Source organism: Diabrotica undecimpunctata, chromosome 10 (assembly GCF_040954645.1).
Source record: "Diabrotica undecimpunctata isolate CICGRU chromosome 10, icDiaUnde3, whole genome shotgun sequence".
NCBI classification, from domain to species: domain Eukaryota; kingdom Metazoa; phylum Arthropoda; class Insecta; order Coleoptera; family Chrysomelidae; genus Diabrotica; species Diabrotica undecimpunctata.
In genome coordinates, this window is record NC_092812.1 from 45,274,615 (window position 1) to 45,293,137 (window position 18,523).

Genomic DNA, 18,523 nt, shown 5'->3' on the forward strand with positions numbered 1-18,523 from the left:
AAAGTTGCATGTAGCTAAGTTCGGATTTAGTACACGATGAAAAGAGATAAGATCCTCGTTTCTTACATTTCAAAATACTAATACTATTTAAGTAGCACAAAACATAAATTACAGCCAGCCCATAGACCTAGGCAAGATGAGCTGGACTCCATTCACAGTAGAATGATTCGGGATTCTAGGAGTACAAAAGTAAACTACCTTTACTTAGAATAAATCTAATAATAAATATTCATAAATGAATTAAAAATGCAAAATGGCTGATAATTTCAACATCTTAGGGACAAAAACATCAGAAATTTGAATATTCATCGTTTTTTAACAAACCTCGTATTTTGTAATATATATCTAACTGATAGAACAACTTTGCCATCAGCAAATGTTTGAGGTATTCTGACCTTAATTTCTTCATATATATGTTTATATCTTTGTATTTTATAGCTTTATCACATATAATAATTAACTCAACCACTCCTGTAATTGCTTTAGCTTTAATGTATAATTCATGTTGTTTTTTAAATTTCTATTGCAGGTAGTTGATAAAACTTGTCAGTCTCCAACGCCACTGCTTGAGCAACACATGATGTGGGATGACATAGCAATTTTAGCGAGATATCTCCTTATGTTGTCATTTAATAATAGCTTAGATGTAGTGCGACACTTACCGTATCTTTTTCATACAGTTACGTTTCTGGTCTGTTCAGGATCATTAAGTATGAGAGCTTCTACACATGGTCTCGTTATAAATATTATCCACTCTCTTTGTACTTGTACAAAGCCTTCGTTTTCTGAGGAAACTCAGAGATTACTAAGACTGTCGTTAGATGAGTTTTCCTTACCAAAGTTTTACTTACTTTTTGGTATCAGTAAGGTAAAATCGGCAGCTGTGACAGCATTCAGATCCAGTTATAGACATCCTAACGAAAAATGGCTTGGCAACGAAAGAAGTTTTTCTGGCACTGGCAGTCAGGATAGGGAAAGGCTATCTCTTACCTCATTAGAAGTAATTACAGACGCTTTATTAGAAATTATGGAAGCCTGCATGAGAGACATCCCTGATTGCGACTGGTTGACTAGCTGGACATCATTAGCCAAATCATTTGCGTTTTGCTTTAATCCCGCTTTACAGCCCAGAGCGTTGATCGTATTTGGCTGCATAAGTAAAAGTATCACCGATAAGGATATGAAACAATTACTCAAAATCTTAGTCACTGCGCTTGAAAGTTTCAACGATATCATACTGATCGAAGCCTTAGTTATGTGTTTGACAAGACTGCAACCTTTATTAAGACCCGAATCTCCAATACATAAGGCTCTCTTCTGGGTAGCTATTTCAGTGCTTCAATTAGATGAATCTTCTTTATATGCCTCAGGATTGGCCCTCTTAGAACAAAATTTGCATACGCTGGACTCACAAGGAATCTTTGAAGACAAGGTAATTTACAATTATATTATTTTATAATGTTTCAACTAATACGAGAATTTTTACACGCTTTTAATGTGTGGCTCGTAAGTGCCGTCCAATATGCGCCGGCAGTGAACGGATAATATTTTTTTAATAAATTTTGAATCTGAAAGTTTTTATATTCTAGTGGTTTCATTTGTATGGTTCTTCTCTCGGCCTTTTTCCAATGCCCTCCTTCTTTCTAATAGATACGTTTACTAGATAGCGACAAAAAATTGTATGCCCGTGATTATTTCTCAAAAAAAAAACAACATACTCTATCCAAATATAATTTATTATATTATAATTTAACCACACACAGTATCTAGCCAATCGAACTGTACAAATATTTAAATTCAAAGTAACTGCCATTCCGTGAGCGAACGAGATTTTAATCGCGTCGTTTCGTGTTTGGATTGGCATTCTGTAACTCACATCGTAATCAGTGTAAATCTAAAACGCCATCTTACGCTATTTGATGCGCTCAGAAGGTGGTGGCAACCCCGCACTGAAAAATAAAATAAGTGTTCTGCGACGTTAATTTACAGGAAAGGCTAATGCGGCGCTAACAATTCATCAAAAAAAGAATAACTATATGTTTGTTTTGGTTAAGTTTGAAAAATTCAACACAAGAATACAAAATGGCAAGCGGAACACCAAAGAAACAAAAAGTTAAATTACTTAGTAGACTTTATGACTGAACATAAAATATTATTGCACAGTAAAACCAAACCGTCAGAAGCAAACAATAATAAGATAATTGATAAATTATGGGACGAGTTAACTCTCTCACTGAATTCCATGGGTTCAGGTTAAAATTAATCAATCGCTAATGTATTTAACAAATAAACGTTAAAACAATAATAATACCAAGGCGCAAGCTTCTTCCTCTTCTTTTTATGTAGACATGACTGTCTGTTTTTTAATGTTCCTCCAGTAAGTTGTCGTTCCATCTTTTTCGCGGTCTTCCTACTGATCGTCTTCCTATTAGGAAACCGTCGATCTTGCCGTCTTAAATACTCTATTTGTTGTCATTCGGCTTACACAATCGTTCCATTCTACTCTTCTATTTCTTACCCAGTTCAAGTGTTTTTATCTCTGATGTTTCTAACATCCTTTTTGTCCTGACTGTGTCAGGTCGTGTTTCTGCCACGTATGTCATTATTGGTCTGATGACTGTTTTATTGCTGTAAATTTCTTTCCCGATATTTTTTATTTCTTTTTTTATTTTATTTCTCCATATTGTTTCATTCTAGTCTAGTTTCATTGTCTAGTCGAAATCAGTTTCGACCCAACGTTCCGATAGAAGAGGTCAAGATGAGTTACAGATAATTCCTACACATTCCGATCCGACTTACTGACCTCTATTCGATTTGATTCATTTTTATTCGATTTGTAGTTACAGAATAGGGCTGATTGTAAAGTTCTTCACATTCATTATTTCAGCCCGGTATATACTCTTTGGGTTATACACTTACCTCTTGCCATACACTTTTTTACAGTTGAAATTACCGCACCTTCAAATCTACCGTAGTACCCATCTTATAACTTTATAAATTTCAGTAGAGAATTTTTGGCCAGTCTGCCTTCTAAAAGTTCCAAGTCTTGGTCTGGGAATGGATAGGAATCTGGATACATACTTTATATATTATTTGACAATATTTGCTGTGTAAGAAATTATTCAGGACTTTTCTTGTTACATGGACGGGTTGATTTTGAAGTTTTGGGTTGAGAAACAGAGGTTTGGGTTTTATTCTTTTTTCCACTCTGCGGATCTAAATGTTCCGCTGTCTTTTGCATCAAATATTAGACTAAGGTTGTTTTCGTCTGCCCACTCTACAAGTGCTTCGCCGTTCTGGTCACTGCTGTGATATTTCCACATTGTATGATAGCTATTCAAATCTTCGGATGGTGAAGAAGAGTTAGTACTTCAGGAGGCCATTGGATTTCTAGGGGCTTTTATATATTTGCAATTGTCAGTTGTTCGATTTTTACTGTAATGATTTACGTGTTGCCATGGGTACTGGTGTCCACCAGATGGATATTTTCTATGTTGCTGCGGATGTATGTTATACAGCCATATAATGATATGTTACGTCAAGAATTTCATATCCTGGTACTTTTCCTCTACGTTTTAGATCAGTTTCATCACCTCCGTGAGTTTCTTTAATGGCAACCACGTAGTTCCTCACACTTTGATCTGCTAAATGTCTCTATATTTAATTGGCATATTCGGAGGCTTGGTCCAATAATTCTTGTCATATAGTTCGGAGAAAACTAGTTTTGTAATTGTTGTCATATATACCGATGACCAGGAGATCTTTAAGAGATAGACTAGTCGCCAAATGTCGCGCTAACTCATTTAGCATTACCCAGGGTGCACGTGTAAAATTCTTTTACGGAAACGAGCTAGATTATACCCCTGTAAGGTTATTGTCTATATTCCGTGTGTAATTAAAATTTTATAACAACCCATTTTACAATAGTTTATACAAAATCAAGTAAAAACACAAGTTTTGTTTTTTGATTAAATTTGCAGTTAACTCAGTTTAATTTCATAAAAGGTGAACATTTGGGTCATACAATACTGGAAACTGTCAAATTTATCTCAAATTGCACGCAATAATTCTAGATATGCCTAAAACACGATCTGCCACGACTGATATAAGGCTCTGAGAAGAACTATATCTATGAAATCTATAATTTAATGTATTAATAGTAATAATTGGAATCGTGCTAATACTTAACTCATATACCATATCTATAAAATCTCCAACTTAATATATTAAACTGGAATCGTGCTAATATCCCAACTCTTATACCATATCTAGCAAATCTTTAAATTAATGTATTAAATTGTATTAAATGTATTAAATTGGCATCGTGCTAATACCCCAACTCTTTATTTTAGACACTGGAAATGGTCATGATGCAAACGAGAGAACCATTAGAGTGGCATTTCAAACAGCTGGACAATGCAGTCGGTTTAAGTTTTAAGGCGAATTTTCATTTTGCTCTGGTTGGTCATTTGCTCAAGGGATATCGGCATCCCACACCTACAACGGTTTCAAGGACTGTTCGAATATTAACTATGTTATTAACAATAGTGGCTAAGCCGCAGAAAAGAGATAAATTTGAAGTCACACCCGACAGCGTTGCATATCTTACAGGTAATTTATATTTTATAATTATCTCTGGACTTTTAGGATTAATGATACACATACACAGTTCAAGGAAATAGTAATTTTAATTTTAATGAGTTAAACTAAAACTGGTATTACTCCTAATGCAGAACTTAATTTCAATCCTAAAAAAATGCAATGTTATGAAAATTAAAATCTTATTTTTTATCTTGGAATGCCTATAAGACAATAAAATAATTGAGCCATTACTCCTGTTTGACATTTTCATCACATTGACAAATAACTGTTATGTGTTCCAGAAACGTGTATTTATTGCATATGAAACAAGCATATTTTGGTTTTCGGTTCTTTTTCCCATCACAAAAACTGCATCTTCCAGGTATATTATTCTTTGGAGGAGCAACTCCTGCCAAGTACAGTAGCTTCAGTAGAGCATGAATCTTAATCGCATTTGAAGGTGCTGCATTTCGAGGTCTTGAAAAATTGTGGCGAATACACTCGATATATTGATTTGTAAATTGAATAATCAAATTACTCATACCATCATCGATAAAGTATTTCCATATTTCTCTAATCCCTTTCAAAGGCCTGGTAATTCGTTTTGCAGAATGAAAAAATGTTTATAATGTTATGTGCTCTGGTTCTTATAGTCTTAGGAACTGATGAACGTTTTTTCCAGGTTGTTACCACATTCTTTTCAATGTATGATAATATATCGATCTCTGGAATATCATCTTGTGTGAGAGCTCGATATAATTATAATAATATCATATATCGAATTGATTTGACAATTGACATGACAGCTACCGGTTGTTAATAATAAGAATTGACAGTCGACACAAAGAGGAATATTTGGTAATTGAAATAACAGCTAACGGCTGCTTATAAGAAGGAGCGAACAGATCGAAAATTGACAATTTAAATGACAGCTGACGATTGCTGATTAGAAGGAGCGAACAGATCGGTTTGTGGCGTCGGTGAACTGGAATTTATTCCCATTTGCCAGTAGCTTTGTTCTGACATTAGCTACGGAAAAGAAGAGGAATTGGCAGTTGACAGACGAAGAAGAATTGACGACATTAGGTAAGGAAAAGAAGAAGTATTGACAGTTGACAAATGGTTCCGGTCTTGGCTAAGGTTCATACTCGACCGATAATGCAGATTCAACGCTTACCGACAGTGACGTCAGAATGGACTTTGATCACCTGTCTCAAGTGTCCCATACTCTACTATATATCGAATAGTAAGAAAACGATAGGAGGTAAGAGTAAAAATCAGGAAAGCAATAAGAATGGGAAGATGTTGATAAGTTTCGTACAAGACAATGGCATGAGAATAATTCCCAGGTCCATTTTTACCATTTATTACTAACAAGCTAATTTTTCGTGAGTAGCTTCATTTTGACGAGACACCCAACTTTTGTTCTTGCAAAAATTTTCGTTTATGGTAGCTAACAGGGGTATATCATTGACAAGGTCATCAAAAATAATTACTACCACCTGATTCTTTTTCTGTTAATTAGTTAATATTTATATAATTTAACACCAACATTGTCCTACAAATTGCGTGGTACGTTATCGTGGTCCTACGTTCAAAATTTGTTAATACCACAAGACCATTTTTTTATTAGTAACTGTCGGACAAAGGTATCACGTGATAGGTTAGTGTATTTTTCATCCAAATAAAATGTGCTACAATAAAGCAGGTATATATCGCTAGTCCGACAAAATTTATCATTTTCGTTTTCCAATTTATAAAACAACATAAAGTGATCACATATTTTTAAGTATAATTACATTATATTTTTAATATTTTTAAAAAAATAGCAAATGTATTAGAACAAAAAATAAAGCTGATATCAAGCAATGATGAAAGTACTGAGGAAAACTGGACGAGAATTAAAGATATATTAAAGGCCGTTCAAGAAACAATATTAAGTGCAGTATAATCAATAAGAAAACAAGGGTGGATGACTGAAGAAATACTGAGACTCATTGACCAAAGAAAAGCAGTCAGAAATAAAGATAAAAACGAATACAGGAGGATCCACGCAATAATCAGGCAGAAGATGTCATGCGAAAACACAATTTCATAGTAAAGAATGTAATGAAATTGAAAACTATGAAAAGAAACACGATACATTTTATCTGCACAAGAAATTAAAAGAGATCGCCGGAATCAAACGGAAACAACTATCCCAAAGTTTAGAAGACAAAAAGGGACACAGTTATTAGAATATCAATAAATAATTAAAACAATGGAAAAACATATATAACAAAAAGTTAGGTTATATGGTCAATACAAACGACAAAAAATGGAAAAGCACTTAGCCCCGTTGAAGTAAGTGCTGAAATACTAAAGTTTTTGGGAGAAAATGGAATTAAAGCACTGCGTGGTCTCTTTAATAACATAATTTGTGACACTGGGATATTACCAATTGATTGGCTTAAGTCGACATTTGTCACAATACCAAAGAAGCATCGTGCAAAGACATGCATATTTAACAAAATTTATAAGGTATATGCAAAATGTAACTGTAACAATAATATCCTCAAAAGATTGAAAATAGTTTGAAAACTATTTAGGCGAATGGTTAGTTTAAAAATCTTTATGAAGTCTATGAATTAATGAATCGAATAATTTTTGTACCTTAAGAACACGTAATAAAATCTAGTGATCACTATCTTTTGGCAAAAAAACACTAAACAATAATGATATTTAAATAAACGTAAATACAGCAAATCTATACATGTAAACTATACAGTAAATATTATTACTGTACTTATAATCTAAATTGTCCCTCATCAAAAAGAAAACTAAAGTATTGAAACGTTATAAATCACTTACAAAGGGTTTTTAGGCTTGTAAATCTTGACTGTTGGTCGAATAAAATAAAGCGACAAAATGTACTTACAGGTCATACTATTGGCACGTGTCTGAGAGGTATGTCCTCAGGCACAGATGAGGTAATCGTTGTGGACTGGCGTTAGAACTGACGCCAATAAACAACTCGAAGGTTGTGTCAACAGGACATATGTAACTAGCGGCCTAGAGGTATCTAGTTAGTGGCAAGATGTATGGCAAACAGAAATGATATTTAAGTCTATAATTAATAATAAATAGTCAACATTAGCGGGACTGTGACAAGAAATGATATGAGTAGAAGACTTACAGCCAAGAGCTGAACCGCTTCGTTCGAGAACTAGTACACAAATGAAATAAAACTTATAATATTCGTAGGAAGGCTTAAATTTTTTGTCTGAGGAGGGGAATTTCTATGCTCATGCAAGACTAGCCCTAATTATAATTTACGAAAGGGAACCGTTTCGGATAAAAGGGACTTTCTCGTCGTTTTTCTTAAGCTCCACTTTCGGAGAAGGTTTTAGAAAGGGAAAAAGATAATTCATTATATCCGTTCTTAGAAGTGAAGGGTTAGCAAATTAACAAAACATACAAGCTATTGACTTGTTTCTGAGAAAGGAAAGATCGTATGAATATAATGACTTTTTTTCGATACGCCAATAAGAAAGCGTACCATGCACTTTCTGCGGATTTGTTAGCCATCTTCTTCTTCAAGTGCCATCTCCGCAGCGGAGGTCGACAATCATCATAGCTATTCGGATTTTTGAGACGGCTGCTCTGAAAAGTTCATTTGATGTACATCCGTACCAATCTCTCAGGTTGCGCAGCCATGACATTCTACGTCTCCCTATGCTTCTCTTTCCTTGGATCTTTCCCTGCAATACAGTTGGGGCAAGGTGTATTTCTCTCCACGTGTAATATGTCCGAGATATTTCAATTTTCTTGTTTTAATTATATATATAATTGCCATTTCTTTATGCATCCTTCTCAGAACCTCTTTGTTTGTGACGTGTTCTGTCCACGATATGTTCAGAATTCTTCTATACACCCACAGCTCGAAGGATTCCAGTTTTTTCATTGATGTCGCATTCAAGGTCCAAGATTCCATTCAATAAAACGAAGTCGAAAAAGTATAGCACCTCGCCAACCTAACTCTTAGTTCCAATTTTAAATCCCTTGTACATAGCACTCTTCTCATTTTGTTGAAATTTGCTCTAGCCTTTTCTATTCTGATTTTGATCTCTTGAATGTAATCATTTGTGGAGTTAATCGTTGTTCCCAGATATGCATATTTGTCCACTTGTTCGACGTTTGTTCCGTTTATTAGAAGATTTTCGATATTTCTTTGAGTTTTCGATATTCTTATAAATTTCGTCTTCTTGACGTTCATTGTTAGACCGTACTCTTTTCCATACTCCGCTATTCTGGTCACCAGTCTCTGAAGATCATCCGTATTTTCGGCTAAGATCACAGTGTCGTCCGCATATCTAATCTTGTTAATGGAAACTCCATTTACCTTTATTCCAGCACCCTCAAGAGCGTTTTTCAAGATCTCTTCGGAGAAGACTTTTTTTTATTTGTCTTTCTTTCTTCCAGAGCTTCTTTAGCTGAGTCTAAGAAAATTTATTATATCTATCGCTTTGGATGATACATGTGTTTCTGCATTTTTCTGCTATTCTTTTTTCGTATAAATACCTTGTTGTGTCGTCCTGCAGATTTTTAACTTTTATATTTGGGGTGTATTTTGTAATTTTATTTTTATGATATATATGTGTCTTCATTCGGGTTTTGTGCAACAATAGCTTATGATCGCTTCCTATCTCTGTCAATATTAATGCCCTTACATCCAAAATTTGGGAAGAAAGTAGCTTTCTATTTAAAAGAACTTGTTTTTTAAATTATGTTTTTATTAAATATTGCCGTAATACTTAGTATTTTACTCTGTACTTATATGTATTGTAACTGACCATGAGAATGTTTAATTTGAATAGGATATAAAAAAATCTGGAGAAAGATTAATACTGGTATAATAAACACCATATGATATCAGTATCTGAATTTTTTTGACTTGCAAATCAAAATTGCCTGGTTTTTTTACTATAAACTACTAGCAAATTTACGTCCAGTTTACTACTAAATGTCATGGAAAGTAATACCCAATTTACTAATAAATGTACTACCATAAACTACCAAATTTATTATAGATAATGACTATGTTTAAAACCGGATATTTTTAGCTTTGGTTGGTTTTTCCGAAGAAGTGAAGAGTCGATGTCACATAAAGCACTCTCTACCTCGACAGATGACAGATTCAATATCACAAGATAACTTTTCGGTGGATAGCGGTCAGAATTCCGGTATACAAAAAGGTTCAAGTACAGAAAGCACTATGTCAAACAGTATGAATCGGCGACAGAAATCCTGGGATTTACTAGATCAGACTGCTATAGCTCAAGCTAGACACAAGCAGCCCACGTCTACTACAGGGCAACACCAAGTAAGTTACAATTGTTTTGATTACGTTCTATTTCAAAAGTTTATCACGCATCTATTTTACTTGTATTTTAGATTCGGAGTACCAGAGTATCCGTTAGTAATGAAAATAATGTCTTGCTCGACCCAGAAGTACTAACAGATTTCTCGACTCAAGCTTTAGTTTTGACAACGTTAGCTACCTTAGTCAAATACAGCACTGATGAAGCAGAAACAAGAACGTTATATCAGTATCTTGCAGAAGGCGCTGTGGTGTTTCCCAAAGTGTTCCCAGTGATGTAAGTTAGAAATACAAGCTATACGATATTAAAATTATAATTTTTGCTTTTTTGCAGTTACAATTTAATAGATATGAAAATTACTAATGTTCTAACTTCATGCCACGACCAAGAAATTTTGAGCGCTGTAAGAAGCGTAATTCAGAACATGATCGCATGTGAAGATACAGAGCAACAACAACTGCATTATTTGCAGAGTTGTGGATTCGGAGGGCTGTGGAGATTTGCTGGACCATTTAATAAAGTAAGGAATATTTTTCCAGCCATGGGTTTCAACATTTGCCTTTTTTAAATGAAAGATTTCAATATTAATTTAAAATTACATTAAGTTTTTTCAGTATAACAATATGGCAGAAAGTAGCGAACTTTTCGTGAACTGTTTAGAAGCAATGGTAGTAACATGTCTTCCAGTAGATGAAATCGAGGCAGAAAACGGAGAGATGACGCAATATCCATCAATGTTAAGCGTTAGTTCAAACACGAACCTCTCATCAAGTCTATCGAGTCTTACTTTAGGATCTCCCACAGAAAAAGATATGACCAGAGACGTCGAAGGAGGTAGTACCACATCTCTAGGACGGAGCTCATACAACAAACAGCGCGGAATCAAAAACAAGTCACTTATTCATTCGGAATATTCATCTAAACATGAATAGTCCATTAGTGACTGACAGAAATTTTGTTATTATTAGTAAGTACATGCCAACAGGTAACACGTGACATTTGGGCATTGATCCAACAAATTTGAACACATTTAATGTGTCCAAGAGAGTTGATACTTTGGTGACAGAGGTTTTTAAAGTGGTTCGCCTTATTTAAGCTTGAGTGGAATGAATTTTACGACAATGGATAGTTAGGCAATACTCAATACACCACAAAAGATACAAGATATAATATTTTATAAAGCAGGATACAACTAAGAAATTTCCTATAATGTAAGAATTATATATCAAAAAATTAGTACCAAAAAAACAATTAACTATATTTAATATCATTTAGAGCACAGTACAGGAATTTAGTTTTAATTCATGGAGTGCAAATGACAGAAAATGTTGTTTCCACAGTTGCCGTGTGTATTTTTTATTAAATCAAAAAGTTTTGAGTAATTTCAACAAACTTAACATACTGCGAAGAAGTAATTATTGATTAGTGAATGAGCTAGGACAGTTCGGGACCAAAACAGGTCATTTTCCCATGTAAATCTCCATAAGAAATTCTAAGGTTGATACTGCTCATTTTTGGCTTGTTTTGTGATAGGGGTAGAACAGTTCGTCGGATCGTGACGTATAATACATAATTGGAAAGGAGAGGGGATGATGAATATGTTGAGACAGAAAAAACAAGCATAAAGGCACTACATAGTATCTTGTGTAGTGTAATAATAATACTCGGTATTTATTAAATATTATATTTAATAAAAGTATAAGATTAACAATATACACGTTACATCTTTTTATGCTAACCTCCTAACCTCTATCTCTAACTTCATCGTGCCACGCCTCTTCTTCTTTTCCATGTGGCCTATTACTACATGTAGTGTAGTAAATCTATTTTCTTCACTATGGAAGAAAATAGATTTACTACAAGACAAATTTTGATTTATTGACTTAAGGTCTCTGGCTGAGTACAAAATAAACAACTAATCTAATTCTAACATGCGACATAGCAAATGAAAGGGAGGGATATTTACTTTTACGTTTCCAGGCGTGATTACTTCAAATATTCGGTCCAGAATCTTTCCATGACCTGTCGTTGGCCGCACGTACATAAGGTGTAAGACAAGTCCCCATCTTGCATTGTCGGTCTTCACAGCGGCCACGACCGATCTCATTTGGTTCAGTATTGCCCATGTCCTCCAGTCGCAGTTCAAACCAGTCGGTGTGTTGGGTTTCGGGGGATATTAGTCCGGAGGTTCCACGGGAATGACACTGAGAAAACCTTTCCTGGATAAGTCCTCGGTACTCCGTGGAGATCCGAGTACCCCAGACTGGGGTTTTTGGGGAGTTGGGCTTTAGCGAGTTCCTATTATAGTAACTTGTAAGGTTTCCAAGTGCTTCTTCGACCCTGGTTTCAACCCCTTAGGAGGTTCTGTCCTGTACGGGCAAAGCAAGGTCGTCAGCATACAGGAAGTGTTTGGTTGGTCGTTAGTGTAAACGTTAAATAGGGAAGGATATATGTAATACTATTTTGGCAATCCCCTATCCTTTCCAATGATATATCATACGGCATGATCCGACGAACTATTCTATCCCCACCATAAAAAGAGCCAAAAATGAGCAGAATGCACCTTAGAATTTCTTATGGAGATTTTCATGGGAACTGACCTGTTTTGGTCCCGAACTGTCCTAACACATTTACTTTGCTTGATTGTATTTATGTTAACAAAATGCAAAAACTCATTAGCCAATATGTACATCTGAATAGATAAGTTAATAATAATACACACCATAATTCACTACTTTCTGTACTATCCGGGTAATATGACACCTCTGTGTGAAAATAACCGTCACCGTTGGATGACGTTCAATCTAGTTTTATTTTCTTGATTTTGTAATGTTTCTCCTATTATTACAGCTCCAAACTTTCCTGTTAGCTGTGAGTTATCACTGTTTCAATTTTATCCTTTTTAGGCATGTAAACGAAAGGTTAAAGGAACCGAATTTTTAAATTAAATTAGTCTTGTTAATCAATTGTACATCGAGAATTTTTGAGTAATTACTCAAAGATAACTTTTTTGAAGTACTAAAAAAGAATGGCGCACTTTTATTCGGCCTAGAGAGTCGTAGTAGGTTAAAGATTGACGGTTAGACCATATTTATTAACTTAACTTTTTGGAAAGTGTTTGAAAATTATCTGTCGCCGAAGTATTGACTGATGTAATACGCTTATTCAGCTTTTTAGCTGGACTCTCGCCTAGACATAAAAATGACTAATAAGATTTTTTCCTGAATAGACCCAGTGATCGAAAATAATAACACAAACCGTTTCAGTACAAAGAACGGCACAGTGCTTAAACTTTATTCAGAAAATATCTTTAAGAGATGTTTTTGTGTCAAGGTTAAATAAAGTAATCTTTACCTCAATCATCATGAAACTAAATTGGATTTCTTCAATGTAAGAATGAGCTCATGACAATACTTTCTCTTACTAACCAGTAATATTTAAACTGGATATAAAATATGACTGATATTTATTGTTGTTTATTTACTGTTAATATTTAGGGGAGAAGCATTTATCTGCTTTTCCAAATATAATTGTACATTAAGTATTATTTTATTCATTTATCAATCAATTTTATGATTTTACTTTTTAGATTAAATATTTTGGTATTTATTAACGTACTTTTACTTACTCTATATGTTTTTTGTTTGGTCAAAAAACTGAAATATATAAATATCAATTTAATTTAAATAATTTATGCATGGGATATCATAGGCACATGTACATACATTAAGAATGTATAGTAAACACCAAAGTAATCTAACTTTAGTAGGTCTCGGATGCTTTGTATCCAAGATAAAGATTATTTTTTGTTTTTAGTACATTTTTATCCAGTAATATAAATACTAATCCGAAGTTTTAGACAAAATATATTTTAATATATTGGTTGTTTTAAATGTTCTAATCTCTATGTTTTCCATCAGTCTTTTATATATAGTATTGTTATATTTCTGGAGAAAAACGAACATAGCAGTAAAGAAGCACCTGATAAATGTACAAGAAGTGATACCGAGTGAAAACACAATCAAATTTCTTTTTACTTCCATCTAAGACATCAAAACCATCTTATCATATCCAAACTAATGTACCATTACATATACAGTGTGGTTTGTAAGTTGTGAAGAATTTAATAAAATTAACCTTGGGTATAAAGCACCATAGACCCAATAATTATAGATTATTTCACACTCCGTTGGTGTTCCTTTACTTAACTATCATTGCACGCCCTGTATATTATCAATCACTATAAAACTCAGTGTTAGATCTAAATTTATTTATAGTATTTAAGCAGTCTCCATTTCATTTAACAATATATTTATTTATTTTTAAATTAAATTAATCTTTTTATGAGAAAACTTGTATATATTAGAATAAATTGTTTTTCATATTCAAAAATTGTTTGTGACAATAAAATGTGGAAAATAGGTAAAAACCCATACCAATCTATGATGTTTTTATTAATAGGAATGTGAAATTTTAATGCCTGATGGCATGTACTTATAAACTGGGTTGGAAGAGTTCATTTACATTAAATTAACCTATTGCCACAATAACATTAAAACAATACTAAATGATGAAATTGTGTAAACAAAAATTATCATAATAGGACAAAAGGGCTTAAAAACATTGGTATAATTTGAGGAAAATTTTGGAAAAATCTTTTTGATCTTTTAATTTATTTTATCCTTTATCTTTTATAATATATTTATTGTAGGGAGTACAACGGGATATATTATATACTATTTTAATTATTTAATTATTTTTTCATAAAAAGAAACCATCTCTTGATAATCTCTAGTAAATCTCAGTAAGACTGCTAATTTTTATTCAACCAATTAAAGTAACAATGGAGTATATTGAGGTAAAGATGACATAAATGTTTCTTCTTACTATTTGTTATTATATTCTAAATAAACTTAAGGATATGTGAAACCCAATGTACAAAATAATACTAATGTATTGTCATTGTATGCGTTCGTTTCATGCACAAAATAATTTAATTTTTTTATATAAAACGTATATACAGGGTGTGTCATAAATAATGAAATACATTTTTCCCTAACTTAGATTTACATTAGGAAGTTTTATCAGTTGTATTTTTTTTATTATTATTAATACTCTATCTACTTTAATTTTAAATATATCAACCAAAATTAATAGCATCAATAGGTTATAAAAATTTTGAAATACCCGTAAACTAATTTTTGAAACCAAATATCAGATGTCGCTATTTGCGTCCATACGAAGCCATGTTAGAGTTGCTTCCTAAGACAGACAAGATTTGTTTTCACGTTCAGAGCGACTGTGAATAGCCGTTCTGAAGAGCCCTTTTAGGGCAAAATTCGTATAAGCAGATACACAGACGCACTATACGTGAAATCAAATCTTAACTGTCTTTTTCCTCCTACTTTGAAATATCTTACTGTTTAGGCATAAATCACGATATTTTCTAGATTCCGCGTGTACAGAAAACGCAAACAATAATTCGGCCATTTTTACATCATTAACAATAAATAAAGTATTTTTTTGTTTTCTGAATTTATAATTTGTCACATTAGTTACGACTCACCCTCTATACATATATATATATATATATATATATATATATATATATATATATATATATATATATATATATAATTTTAAGACTTTTCCCATAAAAATAATCCTAATGTGTTTTGTTTTTACTTTCACAACCAAATAGCATCTAGTGATAATGTACAACCGCATATTCAACGATATTTTTTTTAAATAAACGGGAAATCTCGTATTGTATATCTGTGACCTATGGACTAATTTTTTTTTGATGTCAGAACCTTAACACGTACACGAACACTTTGGTTATGTATTTATATATACTTCTATTACACAATAAATGTTTTTTTAACACAATAAATGTTAAAAATTTATTGAATATAACAGTATTCCATAAAACATGTATTTTGTGAGAAAGGATTGGATACAAAACAAAATTATCTTGAATATTTTGCATTTTTATTTTCAAAGTTATATTTGTAAACCGTATTCCAGGCAGATGCAGTTTTTCAAGCAGGAAGGAGATTTTATCTACTGATAATATATTATTATTTTAATGGAGAACTTTATCATATACAAAAAATTTGGAAATTTTCATAGATTTAGAACATAACAGTAGGCTTAGCGTTTATTACATGAGCCTATCATAACTAATATGAATACTACAGTATACTCCCTCTATAACGAAACCAGTTATTACGAGTTTTCGGTTATAACAAGGTACATTAGATGTCCCGTGAAATTTCTGTTGAACTATAACCCTCTATAGCGAGACAAATTTGGTTATAACAAGAAAAAATAAGATCGAAAAACGTGTTTATTTACGTTTTTGGCCCGGCCGTGGCTATAAATAAATACCCTTTTTAATTGCCTACCGCAATAAACTTCTTCTGTTTAATCTACCCACCGATATTGTGTTGTCGGTTGTTGCAACCGATGGATCAGGGCATCATAAGGTCCCTTAAAGTTCACTATAGAAAACTTTTGGTTAAGCGGATCCTGAATAATGTGGAAAACCGTTACTTTATTAGATGCCATAAATTTCATCCACGAATCATGGACACTCGTAGATAAAAAAACCATCAGAAAATGTTTCGGTCATGCGGGGTGGACAGAGTTAGAAAACCAAGAAGATGAATATCCTGTAGCAGAGTGGTTGAGGTTACAACAGCAAGGTCAAGAACTAACCCAACTGAACAATGATTATGAGTTTGCTGAATTCATAACCATTGATGATGACGCCATTGTTTGTGATCTTCTGACGGATAGTGAAATTATCGCGGATGTAATACTGTAAGCACAGTATTATTGTTGTCTGGTATAACGAGATCGGCTTATAACGAGGTAATTAGTCTACCATTTCAGTTCTCGTTATAGAGGTAGTCTACTGTAATTGGAAAAATCTTGTAAAGTTTACTTTTTGCACACTCATATTTATTTTTGTCCCAAAAACTGGCAATACGAATTAAGGAGAGACTTCCGTCATTATATAGAAATGACTGCAAAAACAGTGGAATATCAACATAATGAGTGATTACTTTGTTTACGAAAATACAAGATATATTAGATAAGCTTTTGCAATATATTGGAATGAGTATGCAAAAAATAATAGTTCTGAAGATATTAGGAGATTAAAAGTTAGGCTGTCATGGAATAAGAAACAGTAAGTATACTTTTTTTTAACTATAAATTAGTTTACTAAAAAGTGCGTCGATTTAGAAATGTTTATGAACTTCAAAAACATTCACATTCGTTTCCCGACATCTGTTTAGTTGGATGAAATAACTCAATTTGGTGAATTATTAATAAAAGACCAAAATCTGACGGATAATAATAAATACAACCAAACTTCATTGAATCAGCATGTATTTAAAACCAACATTTATTTCTTTTATTTATTATTGCAAATAATAAAGGTTTTTATTGAAAATAAATAAACCGATAAAACAATCAGATAACACACCTCTGTACGTTATAGATTATTTGCTTTAGCTGTAAATTGAACAAAAAAAACTTACTTTTGCGCACAAAAGCGAAAATGTGCCTTATGTAGGGTTAAAGGATGTGTAAAGGGAAAATATTATTGGTCTTAGAGAGCAAGAAATATCTCAGGCATAGCTGCAGGGGTGGGCGTTGTCAAAAACCTGTGCTAGATATTAGGAACGCTTAAGAATAGACAAAGTCGACAAAAAGTAACAAAGGCTCGCCACGATCGTTTCAATATCCAAGTAGCTAGAAGAAACCCAATACTTTTGGAAGCTACAGGTGTAAGTGTTTCAGTTGAAACAGTAAGAAAAAGACTTCGTGCCCAAGGACTATTCAGCAGTAGACAGTTACGGGTTCCCGAGTCATCCAAGCAGCACAAGATTGATCACCTAAATTGATGTCTAGAACACCAAAACTGGAACATTGGCAATTGACAAAATGTGCTATTTTCAGACGAAACCAGGATTTCTTTAAAAACCAATGACCGACGAATTCTGTACTTAGAGGACGAGGAAGATCAGTAAGAACGGAAACTGCCAGATCTGTTCACAGAAATAATGGAGAAAGTGTCATGTTCTGGGGAGGCATTATGATCGGTGAAAAAACTTTCACTTCCACCCAGGCAACTTTAACAGCTTTACTTTTAAAAAAACCTACGTTCAAAATAAGTCCGGGAATGGATAAATTGACTAACTGTGAGCAACTTTTGGTCTTTTTGGAGTTTTTTCACTAAGTCAATACTTTTCGAGTTACTTGGGAGTAAAAATTTTCATTTTTCAAAAAAAAACACGTTTTCAAACGGTTTTTCACAAATAACTTACAAATCAAATGTTTTACAAAAAAAAAATATTGTTATCAAAAATTTAGCTTATAAAAAAGAACAAAAGGTTGTATTTATGAAATCTGTATACCCAGTAGAAGCTCATGAAAAGTAGGTTCTTATTTGTAATTCCAAATCGAATATTTCAACGTAAAATAACCAAAAAATAATCACTTTTCGGGAAAAACTCGTCAAAACTTTTAAAGTGTTTAATAAACCTTTATGTTTGTTTTTTTTTAGTTTC

General features: G+C 33.1%; 1 protein-coding gene across 3 annotated transcripts in view; it reads left to right on the top strand.

Moving 5' to 3' along the window:
* Positions 1-15,920, top strand: part of Nf1 (neurofibromin 1) — a 77,338-nt gene extending 61,418 nt beyond the window's left edge. For 2 of the 3 annotated variants that reach the window (XM_072546791.1, XM_072546792.1), the window contains exons 18-23: positions 530-1,432; positions 4,353-4,611; positions 9,684-9,943; positions 10,015-10,217; positions 10,275-10,461; positions 10,556-15,920. In XM_072546791.1, coding sequence (XP_072402892.1) covers positions 530-1,432; positions 4,353-4,611; positions 9,684-9,943; positions 10,015-10,217; positions 10,275-10,461; positions 10,556-10,873 — 2,130 coding nt within the window. In that variant the 3' untranslated portion in view covers positions 10,874-15,920. Of the gene's footprint in view, positions 1-529; positions 1,433-4,352; positions 4,612-9,683; positions 9,944-10,014; positions 10,218-10,274; positions 10,462-10,546 lie in introns of all 3 variants that reach the window. The other variant, XM_072546790.1, reaches the window with a different exon arrangement.
* Positions 15,921-18,523: the final 2,603 nt, after the last annotated feature.